This window comes from Crocodylus porosus, unplaced genomic scaffold (genome assembly GCF_001723895.1).
Source record: "Crocodylus porosus isolate Cpor-Errol unplaced genomic scaffold, CroPor_comp1, whole genome shotgun sequence".
Taxonomy (NCBI): Eukaryota; Metazoa; Chordata; order Crocodylia; family Crocodylidae; genus Crocodylus; species Crocodylus porosus.
In genome coordinates this window covers 59,772,126-59,791,954 of record NW_017728949.1, presented here as the reverse complement: position 1 = coordinate 59,791,954, position 19,829 = coordinate 59,772,126, and the positions used below count along the sequence as shown (strand labels likewise).

The following is a 19,829-nucleotide window of genomic DNA, read 5'->3' as shown; positions in this document are numbered from 1 at the left end:
GGGGGGGGGGCCGCAGGATTAAAGGAGAAAAGCAGGTGCACAGAGGTGATATGACAAGCTCAAAGCCACCCAGAAAGACAGTGCTAAAGCCAGGAGTAGAACACAGCTCTCTTGAGTCCTAGTCCAGTGATCTGTCCACTAGGTCATACCTAAATGAATACAGGTAACAGGGGAGGAGGTATGTGCATAATCCCTACTGAAAGCAACCCCTTAGGCCAGCGGTACTCGGTCTCTGTTGAGGCCAAATCCAGCCCACAAGCTCATGTCATCGGGGCTCACGGGTCTGGAAATTTGGTGGCAGGGAAGCAGTGCCAGCGTTACTTGCTACTCCAATGCTACCATATGTCTAGATCTGTGGGATCCAGCCCCAGACGGACTCCGTGTGAGGGATCTTCCTCCCTTGGCCTCCCTACCTGCCCGCCTTCCCCACTGCAACCTTCTGCCCCCACAACTTTGTACATCCCTCCTGCAGCCTGCCCCCTCACCTGTTCTCCCACCACCACCATCACCTAACTCCACTTCAGCTTTGGGCAGTCAGCAGTAGCACAGCCCTGACCCAGCCTAGCCTGGCCAGAAAGAAGCAGAATCTCCCAGCTGGGTCAGATTGGGGCTGGAAGGACCAGAGCCAGAGCAGAAGGTAAGGAGAGAAGGGGGTAGCTGGAGACTGCAGTGTTCCCCATGCTCTCTGGTACTCACTTAGGTAAGTGTCCCCATTCTTCTCCCTGCCGCCAGTTGCCCCTGTGCTCCCCCATCTGTAAGCTGGCTCCCCCACCAAATGAGCCATCCAAGCCCAGGGCAGGCAGCACCTTAGCTCTGACTTCATCCCCAAGGCCAGGGACAAAACTGAAGCCAAGTCACTGCATGACCCAAGCCAGTGCTCAACTCCAAAATGAGGCTCGAAGACTGGGGAGGGGAAGTGTCACCTTGAATTCAAGTAAATACAGTAATAAGCCTCTGCACTGGGGGAAAGACTATATGACAGAACTAACAATAAGTGAATGCCACATGCTCATAAATAGCTTGGACAATTAGTGAGGGCCTCTTTCACCCCAGTCCCACACTCACTTATAATGCAATAATTCCACTCCTTTTTCCTTTGAGCTGGGATCTACTTTCATCTTCTTGCATAATTTTCGGCTTTCTGCATCACTGCAAGATACACATAAGAAAAAAAAAAAAAGATATGGTTAAAAGAATGTAAGCAGTTCAGCGTTGAAAATAAAGCATTTAGCCCTGGTTTCTCATCAGTAATTAGTTTTGCTTAGATACAAGAGGATGGTGGCTTCCATCACATCTGACAAGCACGCTGGTGTTCTACTGCAGCCAGCGTGGATCCAAGCCATTCTGGGTACGTGGAATTGAACGGTCCAAAACCAGTGCTCTTAAGTTGAGTGTCCTATTTGTTAGAGCACAGGTTGCAACATACTCCAGGATACATGCTTCAGTGCAGGTAATTAGGGGAGAGCTTCCAAGAACATTTCAGGATGATGTGCCCATAGTTTGGTTGGCAAGACTGGTTTGAGAGAGAATAAAACAAACAGAACAGTCAACTTTTGTCTTAGGATAGGAATGAATCCAAGTGCACAGAGGAAGCCTGAAGCATGATGAGAGGGTTTAGACTGAAAAGTAGAGGGGGAACTGTGAGACGGGATTAGACTAGTGATTCTCAAGCAGGCCACCATGGCACCCCAGAGCACCTTGAGGTCCTTCCTAGGGTGCTGCACACAGTGTTTGCAAACCTAACCGTTCTAACCTGATTCACGTGATAGACCCAAAGATTTCACACACAAATCTGGAACGTTAAAAAACACAATCTGGTCTGTTGTGGTCCGAGTTCTTGCAACAGAATTGCTCTAGTATTTTTTTTTTTTTTATAGTCAAAAAACAAGTGAGAACTTTGAGCTGGTATTTTCCAAAGGGTGCCTTGAATCTATCCAAGGGTGCCTTGGGCATAAAAAGGTTAAGAACCACTGAATTAAACACACATATCCACAATCAAGAAAGCATTTGCTTAGGTTTGTAAGACTTATGTCCAGGCTTAAGAGAGCGCACACCAACTGCAGATGCTTCCACAGCCTGACGAAGGGTATTTAAACACAAAAGCTTGCAAAGAAGAATTTTTCCAACTATTTGAGTTGTTCTAATTAAAAAACTATCAGATTTACCCAAATAACCTTGTCTGCCTATGTCCTTAGACCTACACAGCTACAACCTACACCCCTGTCAACTATATGAAGCCTTCATTGTTGAAGAGAACATGGCTTGCAAGAGGAAACTTCCTGAAGAAAAGTTAAATGGTCAAAGTGCCAAGAGAAGGGAGGGTGTATGTTGACAAGGCTGTTAGTTGCCTCGACAGAGCAAAATGAAAAGACTCCAAAAACCTGTTTCTCAGCAGAGGCTCCTTGTACCTTTTGCACCAATCAATCCATTTAGCAAATGAAAATGCTGAGCACCTATCAATGCCACTGAAGTTTAAACTGATTAGAGTCACTTCAGAAAGCCTCAATGCCACAACTGCGAGGGGCCCTGCTGAACAGAGGGCTCCTGCTGGTGTCTGCATCAATTCTACAGACATTCTCAAGCTGTCTCCTTGCAAATGTGAGGAACAAGGAAGAGCAAAGAAACCCAATGAATTAACACTGTTGCAGAGAGGGAACTGTGTGCAGGAAGTCCTAGGAGGCACGTTCCAGACAACATGGCGTTAAAAGACAGACATACACTGGAGTGTTAAATTACAGATCTAAATTAGCATCTCAAGGAGCTAGCAAAGCATGTGATGATTCCCCTAATTAGAAGCTTCTGTTTTCTCACCCACGCATAACCCTGCAGTCCTAGGAAACTCATCTCTGGTCCTGGATACTCAAATAGCAGAATACAGCCAGCTACAAGTTCCCCCACCCTCCACCTTTTGCTTTGCCACAAAACTGCATATGTCCCTTTCAGCCACAGATCTTCCTTCCTTTTTTGTGTCCTTGTGACAAGGTATTTTGCAGAATTTGCTGGATTCCAAACCAGGAGTGCTCCTGCTATGGCCTCAAACTTGCTACCTCTGGGATCACGTAATGGTCAATTTGGCCATTGGCACCTGTTGTTTGGATGGCCATAATTCAGTCCATCTAAGGAAGGACCTGGGAAAGCCACTAGAGATATTTCAGCTGGCATTGAACAAGGTCACCCATCTTGTATGCAGAGGGGGCTTGTAAAAGGATATGCAACTTGTGCTTCACTATGAGTCTCACTCGGAAGCTGCCTTGCACAGTCCCATTTGCCATTTACAAAGCCATAGATGATTGGGCCTGGCTGTCAGGCACTACCTCTTGCCATTCTGCTCTCCCAAGCCACCCATTCACAGCCAAAACATGCCTGCAAGCTGTCTTGCTGGCCAAGTTTGAAGGCAGCTCGTTCACCACAGGAAGTCCCCATATCTGAAGTCTACCCCATCCAAGCTTTAGCCAGGGACACAGAGGGGCTTACCCAGAGCCAAGTCTGTTGTGTTGCTGCAAGTAACTGGCACCCAGCTCAAGTGAGCCCACACTTTCAAAACGCTGCCCCAGGCATGCCCAACTATTTCTTCCAGGGCAAGTCCCTTTGTGGTCAACTCTGTGCCACAGCCCCACCTGGAAGCAAATGTTTGTGCAGTGTGAAGAAGAGCAAGTTCAATGGGGCTAACTTAAAGTCAATCCAAGTGAGGGTCACACTGTTGCAAGCAGTCACAAACACCAAGCTATACAGACCCTTAGATCTGCAAACAGGGCTGGAGGGCCTTTAGCCCTGGGCTTGCAACCATTAATCCTGCTCCAGTGGTTATGGCAGTGCTCTCCAATGGATCAGGCACTATAGGGTGCTAATTACAAACTCTGCCACCAAGTCACTGAGGAGCCATGGCTAAGTCACTTATCTCCCCAAAGCCTCATTTTCCCCTTATCTAGGGGGACAGTAAGCTTTGAGATAGTCTGAGATTTACAGATGAGAAGTGCCCAGGTACTACCACAAGTGCGCCATTAATACCAGGAACAAACATCACCTGCTTCAACTCTTTGCATTTCTTTCCTCACTAACTGAAACCTTTATTAAAAAACCAAGAATGTAAATTCCAGAAACAGCAATGTCTTAAAAGCAGAAAAAACAGCCTATTTAAATCTTTCCAGCACTGAGGTTCTGCCTCAGTTCTAGCCATGTGTTGCTGCACAGGGGCAAACCCTTTGCAGACGGACAGAAACCTGCAATTTGCTCTGTGCATCTTACCCTGCGCCAGCATGAAACAGAATTTAATCCATCTATGCAAGGGGTCTGCATGGCCGATGTCCAAGCAAATCCCCAGCACAAATCAGGTCTAAATTTGCATCAGTAATTTTTTCATGCCCCAGTGCAGCTTTCTGCATATGCCAGATGCACCGACCCAGCTACTGAATTAGGTCTTCTTAGAAATAACATACTTTGCAAAGGCAATACTGGACTTAGTCTCCCTCCGCTGCCCAACCCCCCTTTTGCTGCTGCTGATTTCCACACAGCCAGAAAAAGAAAACAGTCCACAAGGAACAGCTCTCTACAATACCATTTTGAAACGGCTGTTATCCTTCAGGAAAGTAAATACCAACCCAGATTCAGTCTGCTCTGGGGAGATTTACCTCCACTGGATTCTGGCCAACAGCTACTCTCTAAAGGCAAGCTTTTTACCTCTTACATGGGAAAGGATAATTAGGACTCCAGCTCTTGCGATTTAATTAAACCGTTTGAAGAAAGTAGAAGAGCTCATTAGTGTGCTGGGAAAAGGAAAAAAAAAAGAAAGAAACTATCTCAGAATTGACTGCTTAATGGGTACGACAAGACACCAGAGCATCTTCCAGGCTCAGGAGAAGGGGTTACTAGAAACCCCGAGTAACCACACCCACTGTTAACATGGCTGTGCCATCTCACACCATCTTCCTCCACATGAATTTTAACCCTGTTAATTCAGTGCTATGCCACTGAAAAGGATGAGGCCGCAGCTTTATTTAAATTGCATTCAATACATCCAGCTGCATCCCCATGGAAAAAGCAATCCCAAATGCCAGCACCCTCAAAATAACAGAGTGGTCCCAGCCAGGCACTCCAGCCACCTCTCTCCATATCCAGGAAAGATACGGGAATTTATTCTCAACAGGAGCTGCTCAGGGAAGGGCTCTTGCAACAACAGACCAAGAAGGGCCAGAAGGCATGGAGGGAGAAATAATCCAGATGTTGGATTTGCTGCACCAGAAGCTGATTTGGTTCCAAGGGTGAACGTGGTGCCCGGAGACGGCACTGCTGATCACCATCAGGTACAGGTCAAGGATTCTGGCAGATTTGGACATCAGGAGAGTGAAACTCAGCATCTTGACGAACATCTCTACCCTCAGACAGCTGCTCCTGCCAACCCCAAAAGACTTTCTTCGTCACATTATACCGTCCGTTGGCGTCTCACCGAGAGGGAACGAGCGCACCTGTATGCTACTATTAGCCTCTGACTGGCAAATAAGCCTGAACACCAGCTGGGCCCGGTAAGATTTTCAAACCCACTCTCAGAACACAGACAAAAAAAATCCCAGCATGTTCAAACTGTGTTGCACAATAAAATAAGCACTACTATAGGGACAAGTAGGGCCAGATTATTACAGTTTAAAAGCCTTCCTCTCCTGCTGGGCTGTGGACAGGAAAGGGGTGGAGGAGCTGCTGGGGAGTCTCTGCAACAGGGATGTGAAGGGAAGGTGGCGTATCAGCATACTGGCCGTCTGGCTACACTTTTCTTTGTAGCACACTCATGGACTAGCTGTCCCTTATCTGTACTTCCCGTGGGCCCAGACACAGCAAAGTGATTAATGAAGACATCATGGAAGCACTGGTTTAAGTAATGAGGTGAGCAACTCTGCATACATTAACACTGGCTTGCTCTCATGCAAGCATATCACATAACCACATCTGAACCACATCACCATATCAACAAATCTGAAAGCCAGTCATTTATACTGCTGTCAGGCTCAAAAGCTCTAGCCAAGACAGGGACCATATTGTGTCAGGTACTTTACAAAAACACACATGGAGGCAATCCTTGCCCTGGAGAGCCTACAACTTACGCAGACAAGACAAAGGACGGGTGGGGAAAAAAGAATCAGTTAAAAAGAAGGGAAGTGACAGCAAGCGGCGTCAGAGCTGCACACAGACCAGGAGTTCCCCACTTCTGGTCCAGCATCTGCTCAAGTGGACCAGAGTATTGTAGATGTAGGCAACGACGTCCCCATGTCCGAAGGATCCACAAGATCACCCGTTCCATCCTCTCTCATACTCCACAGCCACAAAATGCCCTACAGATAATCCTACTGTGAGCCACAAGTAGAGAATAGGAGAAACAAGGTCACTGTCAGCATCTTGGCTAACAGTGGCAGGGAAGTTGTTAGATTAAAACGTGCTCAGAGGATCTTAGGAAGAAGACTGTGCCCCTTGCTACAGAGAAAAGCAACCCCCTAAAAAAACCCCAAAAAACAAAACCCAAAGTCAAAACCCCAATTTGTCAAATCTGACCTAGGGAGGAAAATTCTTTTCTAAACCACAATTCTGGGAATGGCGTGATCCTGAACACCTGAGCCAGACCCTCCAGCCAGGCACCCGCGAGACTCCTAAGCAGCAGGAGAAACATCAGCGCACCCCAAACAGCTGGCTCTTCACTACAGCCCATATCTGATTCTTCAAAGGCAAAAGAAAAGCCAAATAAAGTATTAGTGTGGGGGGAAGGGGATGCAGGGAACCTTCTGCCTTGATCTTCAGCAGAAGCCCTAAAATATGGGATTACAAGGCAGCTCCCAACCACGCTGCATCTTAGAAATGCTTGGGAGACACGAGTCAGGCCTCTCTCCTCCTCTGCCCGTGTTCTCTTTGCTTTTTACTCCTCCCATCGATCAAGTTAAATCTATCTCAGGACATGGTTGGAAGAGCCTAGGCAGTCCAGCCCCATTTTAAACTACAGGTTAACCGGCTTTCCACAATATCCTTGGGACTGTTGTGCTAAGCCATCAGTCAGCATTCACCAAGGCTGGGGAGCCCATGCTGTGCTCTGGGCCAACCGTCTCACAGGCTGCAGTTGTCCCTTCTTTGATTTCCCAGCCCCAGGGCAGAGCCTTTGCAAAGCCCTCCAGCTGGGTGCTAGAGAACATACCCTGTTCTCCCCCTTCATGGCAAAAGGGCTCATGAACACCCTGAGAAGCACAGAGTTCAGATCCCGCAAATGTGCAACCCAAGACAAAGGGATGGAAATACCGCGAGCTTCCACCAAGTCATTTAAATTAAGCAACACGCGTGTTTTTAAGCAGGCCTTCAAAACATTGTCAGAAAGCAGAAACAAATGCCAGTTCAGAGACATACTTGCTACTATGAACTTCAGGACTCTCACATGTCATTTAAGAGCAATGCAGTACCTGATGTCCAAGTACCTTCCTTACAACCATCCTTCCTACACTACAGCAAGAATCATTTATAAGACATCTTTTGTGTGCTGTGTTCACCAGCCCTCTCCAGCCATGCTCCCATGGAAAGGGTTGCTTTTGTAGTATCATCACTATTTCCTAGTATGATGTGGCAGCTGCTATGAACAGTGTTGCTTACAGTATGTCACCTTTATAAGCATCCTCATATTCTGCAATGATCTCAGGCCTTCCTGTATCACTCTCCTGAGACAGATCTGAAATAAGAGAGGGGAAGAAGCAGGGGGAAATCACTTCTCAGAAGCTGTCAACCTAGCTGCAGTAGCACTTCTCCAAAGAGTTGTGCTAAGCAGGCACCAAATGATAATGGCTTACATCCACTCAGACAGAAAGCACATACGTAGCTCTCACCAGACGGGCACTCAAACTGCTGCAATGAGTGTGGCAGAAAAACCGATGCAGAACAGACCAGGCAAAGACTCCAAGAGCAGGACAAAGGCAAAAAAAATTGATCTTAAAATACAGTCTCTCTCCCTCTTCTACAAAGATTTGCTGATCTGTCTCCACTATTCTACATCTCACATGGAAATTAATGAAGGCAAGTGAGAATAACAACAGGTCTGTGCTTACCAGAAGCAAACAGGCATCTCACACCAGCAACTGCAATGTTTAAAGAGTTCCGATTTTATCTTGGGGGAAGAAAGAAAAGCCTGAACCAAGGAAAGGAAACACTGCTTTATAGAAAGCATGCAGGGATTGGGATTAGCAGACAACAAAGGTCTCATTTGGATTGCAGGGCTCATTTTCCAGCCCCAACACACCGCAAGATTCCTCCATCAGCAGCACCCTGCCCTCCGACTGCAGCTTTCCGCTCTGAACAGTCCCCTGAAACGTGACAGGAATGCAGGAGGGAACAATCTATATGCTGTGGAAAACCAGCACCACCAGTCATCCAATAAAAGTGATTCTGTCGATCTGTTAGTCAATTAGAGAACCAAAGAATCTATGTACAACCCGCCTCCCCCGGCCATTACCGGGGGGTGGGGAAGGGGGGGGGACAGGACACAACACTTCCCAAAACTAAAAAACTCAGGAGATCCATTCCCTAAAAGCAAGAATCTTTGACACCCAAAAAAAGAAAGAAGGTAATGCAGGTGTCTTCAGCTGCCAGCAATCAAGATAAGTGAGAATAAAACATTATATAGCATAACCTTCCTGTTTGCAGAAAGGTGGAAAGTTACAAGGAAGGAGAGCCAAATTAATAAAGGGGATTAGAGAGCACCACAAAGACCTGCATAGAGATATGATGAATGGACTTGAAGGAACAACCAAAGGCAGCACAGGAACTTCTGAAAAGCTAAGGCAGTTGTACTTTCTTGCATCTTTTAACTGGAGACCACACTGGACTCCATTTACATGGTGAGTTCTTCATTAGAAGAGTCCAGATCTGGAGAGAACAGTGCGACTCAATAGGATGTCACGAACATGTTCGAATGCATACTGGGAAACAGAGGGATAGGAAAATACTTCTAGGAATAAGCCAGTCCCATACACACAAGCGCTTCTGCACTGGTCTTTGCTTGCATCACCATTCTCCAGTTGAATTTAAGGAGAATCAGTCAGACAATATTTAAAATTAATAAGCACTAAGTGCAAGAAAACTGGAAAATGTTAATTAAACCCTAGCTAATTTAACATTAATTTTATTCTAGATAACAGCAATGTTAACATTTCCACACTTAATCAGCAATTCAGGAAAAAATAAAAAGATCAGGAAATGCAAACAGTAAGACAACGCATGACTTGAACTCTGCATCTTCTGCATAGAGAGGAGTCTTTAGTTAAATGCCACATTTCTGAAGAAATGCAGTATACAGGGTCTTGAAGAATTTTCCATCTACTAACCCCAGAGTCTCACCTAAGGTAAGGTGAGAATTTAAAGCAAAGCAATTATTCCAGATAAGCTATGTGAACACTCATTGTAGAATAAGTCTATTATTCTGAAATTAATGTGGATAGGTTATTTCACTCAATGCATGGAAGAGAAGTGCTGGAATGAGATACACCACTGAAACAGTTTTGCCTGTACAAACTCTGTCCTTTCAGGAATATTTTGCTGTCATAGCACAAGTATTTAACCAGCTATACCGGCAAAGTGTTCTTAGGGCAAACATCACCTAAAACTTCTTAGAGGATACAGGTACATGCTTTACTTCCTCTCCTAAGCCATTACTTGCACCTACTACAGAAAAACTGCTGCCTTGCACCTTAGATGAGGCTATATTTCAGCATTATGAAAGAAATCCTACAGAACAGTGCTCTGCAATCCATTTAGATGCAAGATACCCTAGATGCAATAGGGCTGCATTCTTTGTTGCATTTCTCTCTCTCTCTTCACCAGAGCATTTCTGAGCCCCAAACTCAGAATTTATAATTTCACAATTCCCTATCATAATTTCATCCTAAAAAGGAAGAGGATGGTGTTTGAATGAATTTTTTTGCAAAAGGACCTCTGATTTCTGACTACCTCTAAGCCCACCTGCCTTTTATAAAGTAAGGACTTCCATATTTTTCATTCTCAATGGAACACTATCTCTTTAAAATCCCTCCTCGTCGTCCAACTCAACTAATTATGCAATTGAATCAATTATTTTTAGTGGGTCTTTTCTACTCTCAAAATCAAAAATCAAGGAAATGAGGAAACTCAAAGAGAAATCCGTCCAAAGGCTAACATGAAAAATCTTCCAAGGAAAAAGAAATTAGTCTTAAAATGAGGAGTGTAACATGCCCCCAGACTGGCCAAAAGTTTGCAATGTCCTTAGTCAGGCCACATAATTGGCCAAACTGGAATTTGGAGACCACTCTGAAGAAAAAAAAAAAAAAAAGCTAAACTTCATGTTAAATTCCATAGGCTTCTAACAACTCCAGACAATTTTTAGACCCTCTCCTGAAGGAAGCAGCAGCAAATCACGTAAATAGCATGAAAGCAGGAGTGTGGGATTATCACAAACCAAGGAGTGAGACATTTTAGCCAGATGGCATCTCCTCTTTAAAGCTGAGCACATGCGCCATGGCAGCAGATGGAACCCACACAGCTTTGTTCTGTTTGGGACCAACATTAAAAAAAAGAAGGAAAAACTGTGTGCATTTGATGGGGGATTCATTGCCCAGAGCCAGAGAAATATGCGCTTGCTCTGCTTTGATTTATAAATCTATTTTCATAAAAATCAGAAAGAAGAAAAAAATCGAAGACCAAAAACGTTGTTGTAATGCAGTGCACACATTCCCTTTGCACCTTCCTGAGCGTTCACAAGAACATAGGTCAGACAAAAGTACCAAAGTCTAGTGCCCCAGGGCTGGACCATTTCATAGTGTATACAGGCTAAACTTGGCATAACTCTTGATTCACTCAGTGCCCCAACACCTGGCCCTGTTCCTGAGAGTCTAGCAACACATGGTGCATCTGGGTGATCAGTTGGAGTTTTGGGGGTGAAAGCTCATCATGTCTGTCTAGGCAGGCAAAGATAAGCAGGGGGTGCCTGATGCTGTCCCCCAGCTCTTTGCATCATCCCATTTTAAGACAAATTCTTCCTTAAAGGTTATAGTGAAGGGTAAAAAAAACACCCACTTTTCAAATCAAGCTCATCTTCCCATTTCCCATGCCCATGTGCTTACAAAATAAGGGCCAGGTCCTGCACCCGCAAAGTCCTTCTATTTGCAAAACTTGCATCAGGCTGCTGGCGAAAAGAATAAATCAAATCCTCTCTGACTGTTTATATACCCACCACAATAACATCTGAATGCATTACATGAATAAGTAGTGGTCATTTTCACTGCCGTGGCATCATTTACTCAAAGATCTCTCAACAGCAACTAATTAAACCTCACATCATCCTTGGGAATCCAATATTATCCTACCCATCTGTCTAGTAAACTGAGGCATAAGCATGCCAATTGCCCTAAATTATGAATTTGGAGTTAATGGCAGAATCTAAAAGTCCTGACTCGCAGCTGTCTTGAAAGTTCTGGGTCCCTGGGTCTCAGCTTGCATTTAGGATGTCTCATAGCTCAAACTGAAGAAACTAATCTTGCCAACCAACCTTTTGGATGCCCTATATGGGTTCACAGAATCGTGTTACTATACTGTTCTGCCAGCACCGGTCCTCAGCCTTCAGCTTCCAATCCAGAACCGGCTCACCGGATCTCCTAAACACCATAACAGAAACGTTCTGTCCTACCTGACAGCAGCAAAAAGTAGATGCCATGTGTAAGATTGCATCTCACCAGACATTAATTCAATATTCCAACATCTCTCACGCTGCAATTCATTCAACATCAAACACCTCAGCAAGGGCTTCCTAATTAAAACGTGGGAAGGCTGAAATGAAATGTAAGTATTTTTGTCACATCGTTTGCAGGTCTTTTATTCATAATTGAACCGCTTCATGTTTAATTATACACAGGGCCTCGGGAGCTTCTCAATACACAGGAACAAAGAGTGACCACCTGAATATTTTAATCAATTTGCACACCACCCGCTTCTCCCTAGTAGGGGTCATCCTCTTTCTGCTAGAGTTTTTTGCCAACATTAGCCAGTGCAAATAGAGGGTGCTGAAATGTGCTGGAAACCCTCCTTATGTGGTTAAACAGGACTCTGATCTAGCAAAAGATTTAATCCTCCAAGTAATCAATCCCACTGAAAAAGGAAGCTGCTCAGAACTGGGCCACAAAGAGTCACAATAAGCCAGTTTCATTCATCCTTCACCATCTTTGCTTTGCTGACCAAAGTCAGATCTCTAGTTCTGTTCTAACTATCTATCTGGAACCAAGGCTTCCCCTAGCCTCTATCAACAAATTCATCTTCCTGGCCAAAACTCGCATCAAAACTGGAACTGACACCTCAAGTCTAACTTGTTGTCCAAACCACAACCCACAAGGCAGCCCAGGAGTGGGGAAACTAGTTTACATATCACTAAGCTATTTAGACAGCAAACTTCCAGTAGCAAGAATAGCATCTTCCCTGGTATCTTGCACAACATGGAATAGTTTGTTGGCACTCAGTTACAGCAGTGATTTCCCCTTTAGTGTGGCAGCATGTTCTTGATTTCTCTGTAAAAGGGGGAGGAGGAAGAAACCCTGGGTTACAAGGAAAAAGCTAACACGGGCAATAAAAAATAATAAAATAAACCACACTGTCATTGTCACAAAGAGCCTTAGACAGAAGCCATAGCTCGGCATGGATACCAGCCTGGCCGGTACTTGTACCAGAAGGCAAAGGAGCTCGCTACAGCAGGGTACAAAGAGCAAAGCCAAAAATCTCTGCTAACAGGAGCAGAGAAGGTAGCTGCCAGAAAAGTCATTTCCTGTCAATATTTATAAAACAAAATCATGTCTGCACTGTAAATATCCCAGCTTCTGTGCATTTGTTGTTTCAGTGTCAGAGCACAAATAAGCCTCACAGCATATTTGCACTGAGTGAGTACCCTGAACAGCTTCAACAGGACTCAGCTGTTTGGACCCCTACAGATTGCTTTGTATGGCCTGCACCAAAAGACCTTATGGCCACCTTTCACACTTTGTGGCTGGGATAAAGGAAGCAGATAGAAGAGCCTTTCAAGGACAAAAGCAACTCACCATCTCCGTTGGCAATCCCTCACAGTCTAGGACAATTGTCTTCCATAACTGTCTTATTTGTGAGAGTGAGGATGGCTGACAAGGCCCATCTGGGATTGAAAGACTTCACTGCAACTTGGGCAAGTTTCCTGGATTCTTGACTCAGACCGTCTCTGCCACACTCCCTTTTCCATCTCCTGATTTCATCATAAGATTTCAAAGTACTGATATCCTTGCAGGAGATTCTTCTGTTATTTGGAGTAGTCCTGGGTGATAGTCTTCCACGAGTTGATATTCATAGATTGTAAGGCTGGAAGGGAGCTTGGAAGATCATCGGGTCCAGCCCCAAATTATTAATGTTACATTTTTTCAAGTTGGCCTTGAGGATGTCCTTGAAATGCTTTCTCTGCCCTCCTCTTCAGCACACGCCATGACTGAGCTAGGAGAATAAAACTTGCTTTGGGAGCCTGGAGTTGGACATCTGGATAACACGGCCAGCTCACCAAAAGTTGAAGTCAGATGAACTTTGCCTCAGTGCTCATGCTGTTTGCTTGTGAGGACATTAAAGTTGCTGTGTCTGTCCTTCCACTGGATTCAAAGGATCTTCCACAGGTAGAAGTACCATGAACGCTGCAACTTGTGGACAACATACAGAAGACATCTCATCTCAGCTCCATACAGTAAGGTGAGAATCACAACTGCTCGATTAATCTTACCCTTGGTTTTGGATCTGATGTCATGATCTTTGAACACCGGTTTCCTCAAGTGTCTGAAGGCTGCACTTGCATGTTTGAGGTGATGTTGGATTTCTTTGATGTCAGCCTTCTGGCAAGAGATGTCTGAGGTACGGGAGAATACTCAACAGTATTCAGAGCCTCACTGGGATCTAAATTACTGGAGCTGGGAACTGCTTGTTAAGAGCTTGTTGATGGAGGACCCTAGGCTTCTGAATATTAAGCATCAATCCCATTTTCTTGTATGGCTTGGAAAAGACATCAATATCTTGCCCAAAAGGTCTGCTTCCAAGTGAGTGCACACTACAGCATCATCAGCATACTGAAGTTTGATGACTGAAGTTGAAGGGGAGGTCCTTGGTTTTGGCTTGGAGTCAGCCACGATTGAATAGCTTACGATCCATTGGGTAGTTTAGCCCCACTCTGACTGGAAGTTTGCCGGTGGTCAGATACAGCATTGCAATAAGGAATATCAAGAAGAGTGTTAGGAGGATGATGCAGCCTTGCTTAACCCCCTTTTAACCTCAAAAGGGATCTGTGATAGATCCACTGCTGAGAACCACTGCTCACATAACATCACGGAGCAGGGAGAGAATGGTGATCAATTTTCATGGGCATCCATACATCAGAAGGATCCTCCACAGCGCTTCGCAGTTGACAGTCAAAGGAGGCCATGTAGAAAGGTTTGTGTTGTTCCCAGCATTCTTCCTGCAGCTGGCAAGCTGTGAAGAGCATGTTGGTTGTGCCTCTTGATGCCCTAAATCCACACTGAGATTGCAGGCGGACCTCTTCAACAAGTGGAAGGACATGGTTCAGGAGGGTTCTCACAATGATCTTTCCTGTTGAGGACAGCAAAGTGAGCACCTTTGTAATTTCCAGTCAGACTTGTCTGAGCTTTCTTGAAGACTGTCACAATCGTGGATTCCTGAGGTCATCTGGGATTTCCTCCTCATTCCAAATCCTTAAAATGAGGGCATGAAGCTGTGATATGAGCTCTTCCCCCTGCTTGAAGATTTCATCAGGGATTCCCTCAACTGCAGATGCCTTGTCGCTCTTCATCTGCTTGATGGCTTTCCTCACCTCATCAAGAAACAGCGGGATTCCCTGATCATCTCTGACTTGGTGTTGTGGGATGGAGTTGAGAGCACTCTCATCAACAACAAAGTCTTGATTGAAAAGTTTGTCAATGTGCTTCTCCCAGTGGGCGCTGATGACTCCCATTTTCTTGATCAGGTCTCCTCTGTCCTTAGGTCAAGGGGGTTGGTCCCTAAGTGCTCAAACGGTAGACGGCCTTGGCATTAAAAGAACTGTGCATAATAAGGTTAAATCTCCAGATGCTCTCTATGGGCACTTGTAGATGTGCTCTGGGATTGGGGGAGCACTTTAATAAGAGCAGGTGATTGCCAATCTAGTTAAAGCTTATGGAGCATCGCATATATATCAGCATCCCCACGCTGAAAAATGGTAGCAGGGGCACTTTAACTAAAGCTGGTCAAATGAGTTTTAATTCAAGCACCACCGTTTTTCAGTGTAGGGACACCAATACATGAGACGCTGGAGTGCAGTAATTACCACACTCCAGCAGACTCAGTTAATCTAGTCTGCTCTGATGAAGTTGTAATTACAGCATGTCAGAGCAGCCTTGCTGCATGTGTATAGGCACCCTATGGCTTTAATAACAAAGCAATGCTATTCCAATCCAAAGCACGTTTAAAAATGCATCATGCCTTCCTTGGCCATCAGCTAGACACTCAGCCTCACCTCACTATTCCAGGCACTCATCAGGTTTGACAGTCCCTGTTGGGGCATCTGCATAGGAAGGAGGAACGAAGAAGACCTCTGAAAATATCTAATTCCCTTCAGAAAAAGCTTCCATGTTTTCCAAGGCTCCTCCCAAAATCACTGTCTGAAAAAGAGGTGCTCAGCCCTCAGAGATCATTACATTTGGTGCCCTGTGTGCAGCCTGGTGTCTACTGCTGGTGCCTAGAGAGGCATGCCCAACTCAGCTTTCCCTTGCCAGGGGCAATACTTACCCACCTTCACATGGACAGACTTAATGCATTAACATTTAATACAGTGCTCTGCAACGCTCAGATGAAAGATATGTAAAATGCTAAACATACTGTAGAGTTTATTCCAGTATTAAATGAAGACGACTTAAAATTATATATATATTGTTTCTAAGGTATCCAGGTTGTAGCTGTATTGTCTAGAGGAAAAAGCAATCAGGGCTCATGGTAGAGGTGATATCTTTTAACCAAGTAACTCACAAGGTAGTGCTTTCTGGTGATAGCCTTTTGGAAGGATACAGCTTGAGGAAAGAAGATAGAAGAACAAGATATAGAGAACTTGCTGCAACAAATATCAAAACACTGGGCTGGTGTTTATTGCTCCCAGGCATTGTATTTACATGGGCACCTGGGACCACAGCACGTTGAGCTGGGTTGGAGGGACCCTGGCTGGCAGGTGTCTGGGGTGTCTGGCTTAATGTGCTCCAAATGGTTTGGCTTGGCTAGCCAGCCCGTAGCCCCCACACCAAAGCATCCTTGTGCCCTGGCCAGCCCCATCAGCATCTACACATTTCTGCGCACTAAAAAAAAAACAAACAAACTCTGCTGCAGAATAGTACTTGTATTTACAAGTGCTAACCAACAGCAGAGTTAGTTTACTATGACCTAATAGAGCCCCAGGTGTAAATGCAAAGACGTTACTGTGAAGCTAATTAGGCAGCTCTGCAGTAAACATCTCATCTCATGTAGGTGTGCCAGATGCGCTCACTGACATGTCTGTGGCAGGAGAGGGACCAGGGAGACTAGACCTCAGAGATGGGCCGCATTTCCCACTGCACATCTGCCTCTACAGTTAAGGATCTAGCAGCGAATCCTCCTAACAAGTGAAAACTCCTCCAGCTCTCCTGACTTCAGAGGTGCTCCCCTAGTTTATGCCACTTGATAGTCTGGTATCCTGCCTCCAATGACTGGTAAAGGAAGGAAGGTGTCACAGGAAAAGGATTCATTTGGATTGTTTCGGTGGGGGGAAAGCAACCTTGCATTAACCAACAAGGATAAGACACTGCTCTTGGGCACTGCTGCTTTCCAATGCAAATGAGAGGACATGGATTAACATGTATAAAAAAGCCATTTCATCCTAGAGGTGACCTACATCTGTGTGTAGTACAGATGTGGCTCAGGCACCAGTGCCCCAATCTCTGGGAAACAAACACACAAACACCCAGGTAGCCAGCAATCTGTTCCTTTCTGAAACAGGAAGCAGGAGTTGCCAGCTGCAGGCACCAAAGCAAAGCTCTAAAGATGCAGAGACAGGGAGACACATGATAATATGCAAACAAAAACCACACGCAATGTGCTCGTCAGCCACATGGGCAGAACCCCACCAGCGGAGGGTTTCAGATCTCCGAACCATGAGGAACACCTACTCATTACTCTTCAAATGAGAAACTGCTTACCCAGAGTAGTGTCCCTGGTGCTGCACTGAGAAGGGCCGTGAAACTACAGGCGAGAGAGCAGGTTTCTAAAAACAGATCTTATTGTGCAGCATTGTGACAGGAAGTTAAACACACACAACACCCCTGCCCCCAGTCCTACAGATCCTGCAGCGTTTGCAGCAGCTACATTGATTTCTGGCTAAAGCATGAAGTGCTGTCCCCTCTGCTCAGCAAGGGATCTCACACGCAGTGAAGCTCCCTTTCGACATAAGCAGGTTCTGCTGTTTAGTGCTGCACATTAAACATCCCTTTAGCCTGGAGCTTCTTTCTAAGAGGAGACCACCTGCATGCTAAGCTCCAAACTACAGAGCACCATGAACAAGAACCTGTGCTATCTGGGAACATCCCCCAGCCTCCTCTCTATCTGCCTGAGTTTCTGACATCCACATATCTTGTATGAGGACATATGGAAGGCAAGTAAAAGACTTTTTTCCCTGGTTGCTTCTCCAAAGCAAGGAAGAGATGCAGCAAAGAAGACCCTACGCTCTAGGATCTCCTGCTCATGGAGAGAAAAAACAGGAAAAAAACAACCTGAGCTCCCAGCCACATCCCAGATGAAAAACACAGAGATCTGTGTAAAAAGGCAGGTCTGGCTAGGGGACCTGTTTATGATGAGGGCTGAATCGCTGCCAAATGTGGCCTGAAACCACTGCTACTGAAGCACTAAATCAGCAATATTGAAGTGAGGCAGGAGGGTGAAGAGGAAAAAAAAAAACAACACATCACATACCCACAATCTATCCAGCTTATAGTGCCCCGTCCTTTCACCGCCTGGGCCACATCGGACAGTAACCTGAGTGGGCTTTCGGCAGCAGCAGCTGAAAACAAACAACAACGTTAAACCAAGTGACAAGTGCAGCAGTTGCTGCCTTGGCTCTGAAGCACCAGAAAGACTCTTTTTCCAAATCTTGAGAGAGACCAGTGAGAGGAATCATTAAATCAGTGAAAGTTGACAGCAGCAAAGATCACTGGAGTCTTTTTTAAAAACACATGCTAAACATTCATACCTATAGGCATGCACCACTGCCTTATCTTCTGGAAATACATCATGAAATCCCTGTATACTTTAGCAGTTTGGCCAAAATAATCAGCTCCCCCCCCTCCAACCTCTTTCTGCCTCTGGCTGTGCACTAACTGTTCTGCTTTGGAAACATGATCCTATACTTATGGCTCTAGCCTAGGACTTGGGGAACTAAGGGAACAAGTTTGCTCTACAGACACCCTGTGTGATCCTGAGCAAGGCACTTAACCTCTGTGCGTCAATGTGTTGTGGAGTTAATAGCACTTCACTGCCTCAAGCTGGCATTTGAAAGACAAATGCATTCAGAGCAGTAAGGTGCTCAAACACTATGGCATAAGGACCGTTGGGCCCCTCTAGACATTCAGGTAAAGGTGTAATAGGATCCAACATGCAATTCACATAACCTAGCCTCCTGCCATGCCACATGTGCATGCACCACTGCTTTAGACACTCTATTAGGGTCAACTACTGGTAGGTAGTTTTGTTCTAGAGGTCATTTCAATGGAGGCCAACTACCTTGGTTTAAAAAACATCAAATATAAAGCACAGCACAGGCAGCACAGCAGCCAATAAGGCAGGGAAGTCGACAGTGCGAGTGATGAGACATGGGCTGTAAAACCCAAGAAATTACCACCACCACCACCACCTCATTTTCTGAAAAACACAAGGACAAGGGGCACCTCCACCCAATCTCCTGGCCAGTTCACTTTTAAAAACACATTTGTGTTTCACATAAGGCATTTACAAGGCAGCAGGCACTCTGGTATTCAAGACTATAAACAAGTGTCATCTTTAGAGTGGAATTAGCTGTGCCAGGATGCATCCCAGGACAGCTGATCCACTTCATGGGCACCTATAGTCATCGCCCAGGCTGCTTTTCAACAGGGCTGGGCCCTTGCCATTCCTGTACCTTGTAGGCCCCACACAGGTCTCCCTGCTTGCAGACACGTGCCCTAGGTTGGGGTACAGCAACAGAGATGTGTGAGCCACAGGAACCCCCTGAAGGGGATGTGCAATAAGCAAACAGATGTCTTCTCACTGAAGGCATCACAAACTGTGACTACCTTTGGCTGTGGCAACATTTTGGGGCACCTGGAGCATGGCAACGGGCTAAGATGTCTGTTTGCTTGCAACTTGTGCCACCAGAAAAAAGTGTTTATGCTGGCACAGGGCAACATCTGTTTGCACCCAAGGTATCAAGCAGCACCCTCCCTGCACAGTCCTCCAGCTCTGCAGGCCTAGTGAGTACAGATATGTGCACGGGTGCACAGACACTCCCCCAGCTGCCCACATTTCCACTCCAGAAACTATCCTAGACCTGATACTGGTTTTATGCAACTGGCATCTGCTCCACAAGTTAGGGCATTGTGCTGCTTTCCCAAGCATCAAATCCAGTATAAGGAGGGATCTACCCAAGTCACAGTAAGCAAAAGGGAACCAGGGTTGTGGCCTACCTCCCCCCTCCACTCCCCGGCAGGCTGCAGTGGCCATGAGGCCAGCAATTCAATTTTTAGTAAAGTTTT

The 19,829-nt window shown here is 45.6% G+C and overlaps 1 protein-coding gene across 2 annotated transcripts in view; it reads right to left on the bottom strand.

Moving 5' to 3' along the window:
• Window positions 1-19,829, bottom strand: part of PDIA5 (protein disulfide isomerase family A member 5) — a 137,097-nt gene that overhangs the window by 101,351 nt on the left and 15,917 nt on the right. For both annotated transcript variants that reach the window (XM_019554365.1, XM_019554366.1), the window contains exons 3-4: window positions 18,016-18,103; window positions 1,066-1,149 (exon numbers count right to left, since the gene is read on the bottom strand). In XM_019554365.1, coding sequence (XP_019409910.1) covers window positions 1,066-1,149; window positions 18,016-18,103 — 172 coding nt within the window. The remainder of the gene's footprint in view (window positions 1-1,065; window positions 1,150-18,015; window positions 18,104-19,829) is intronic.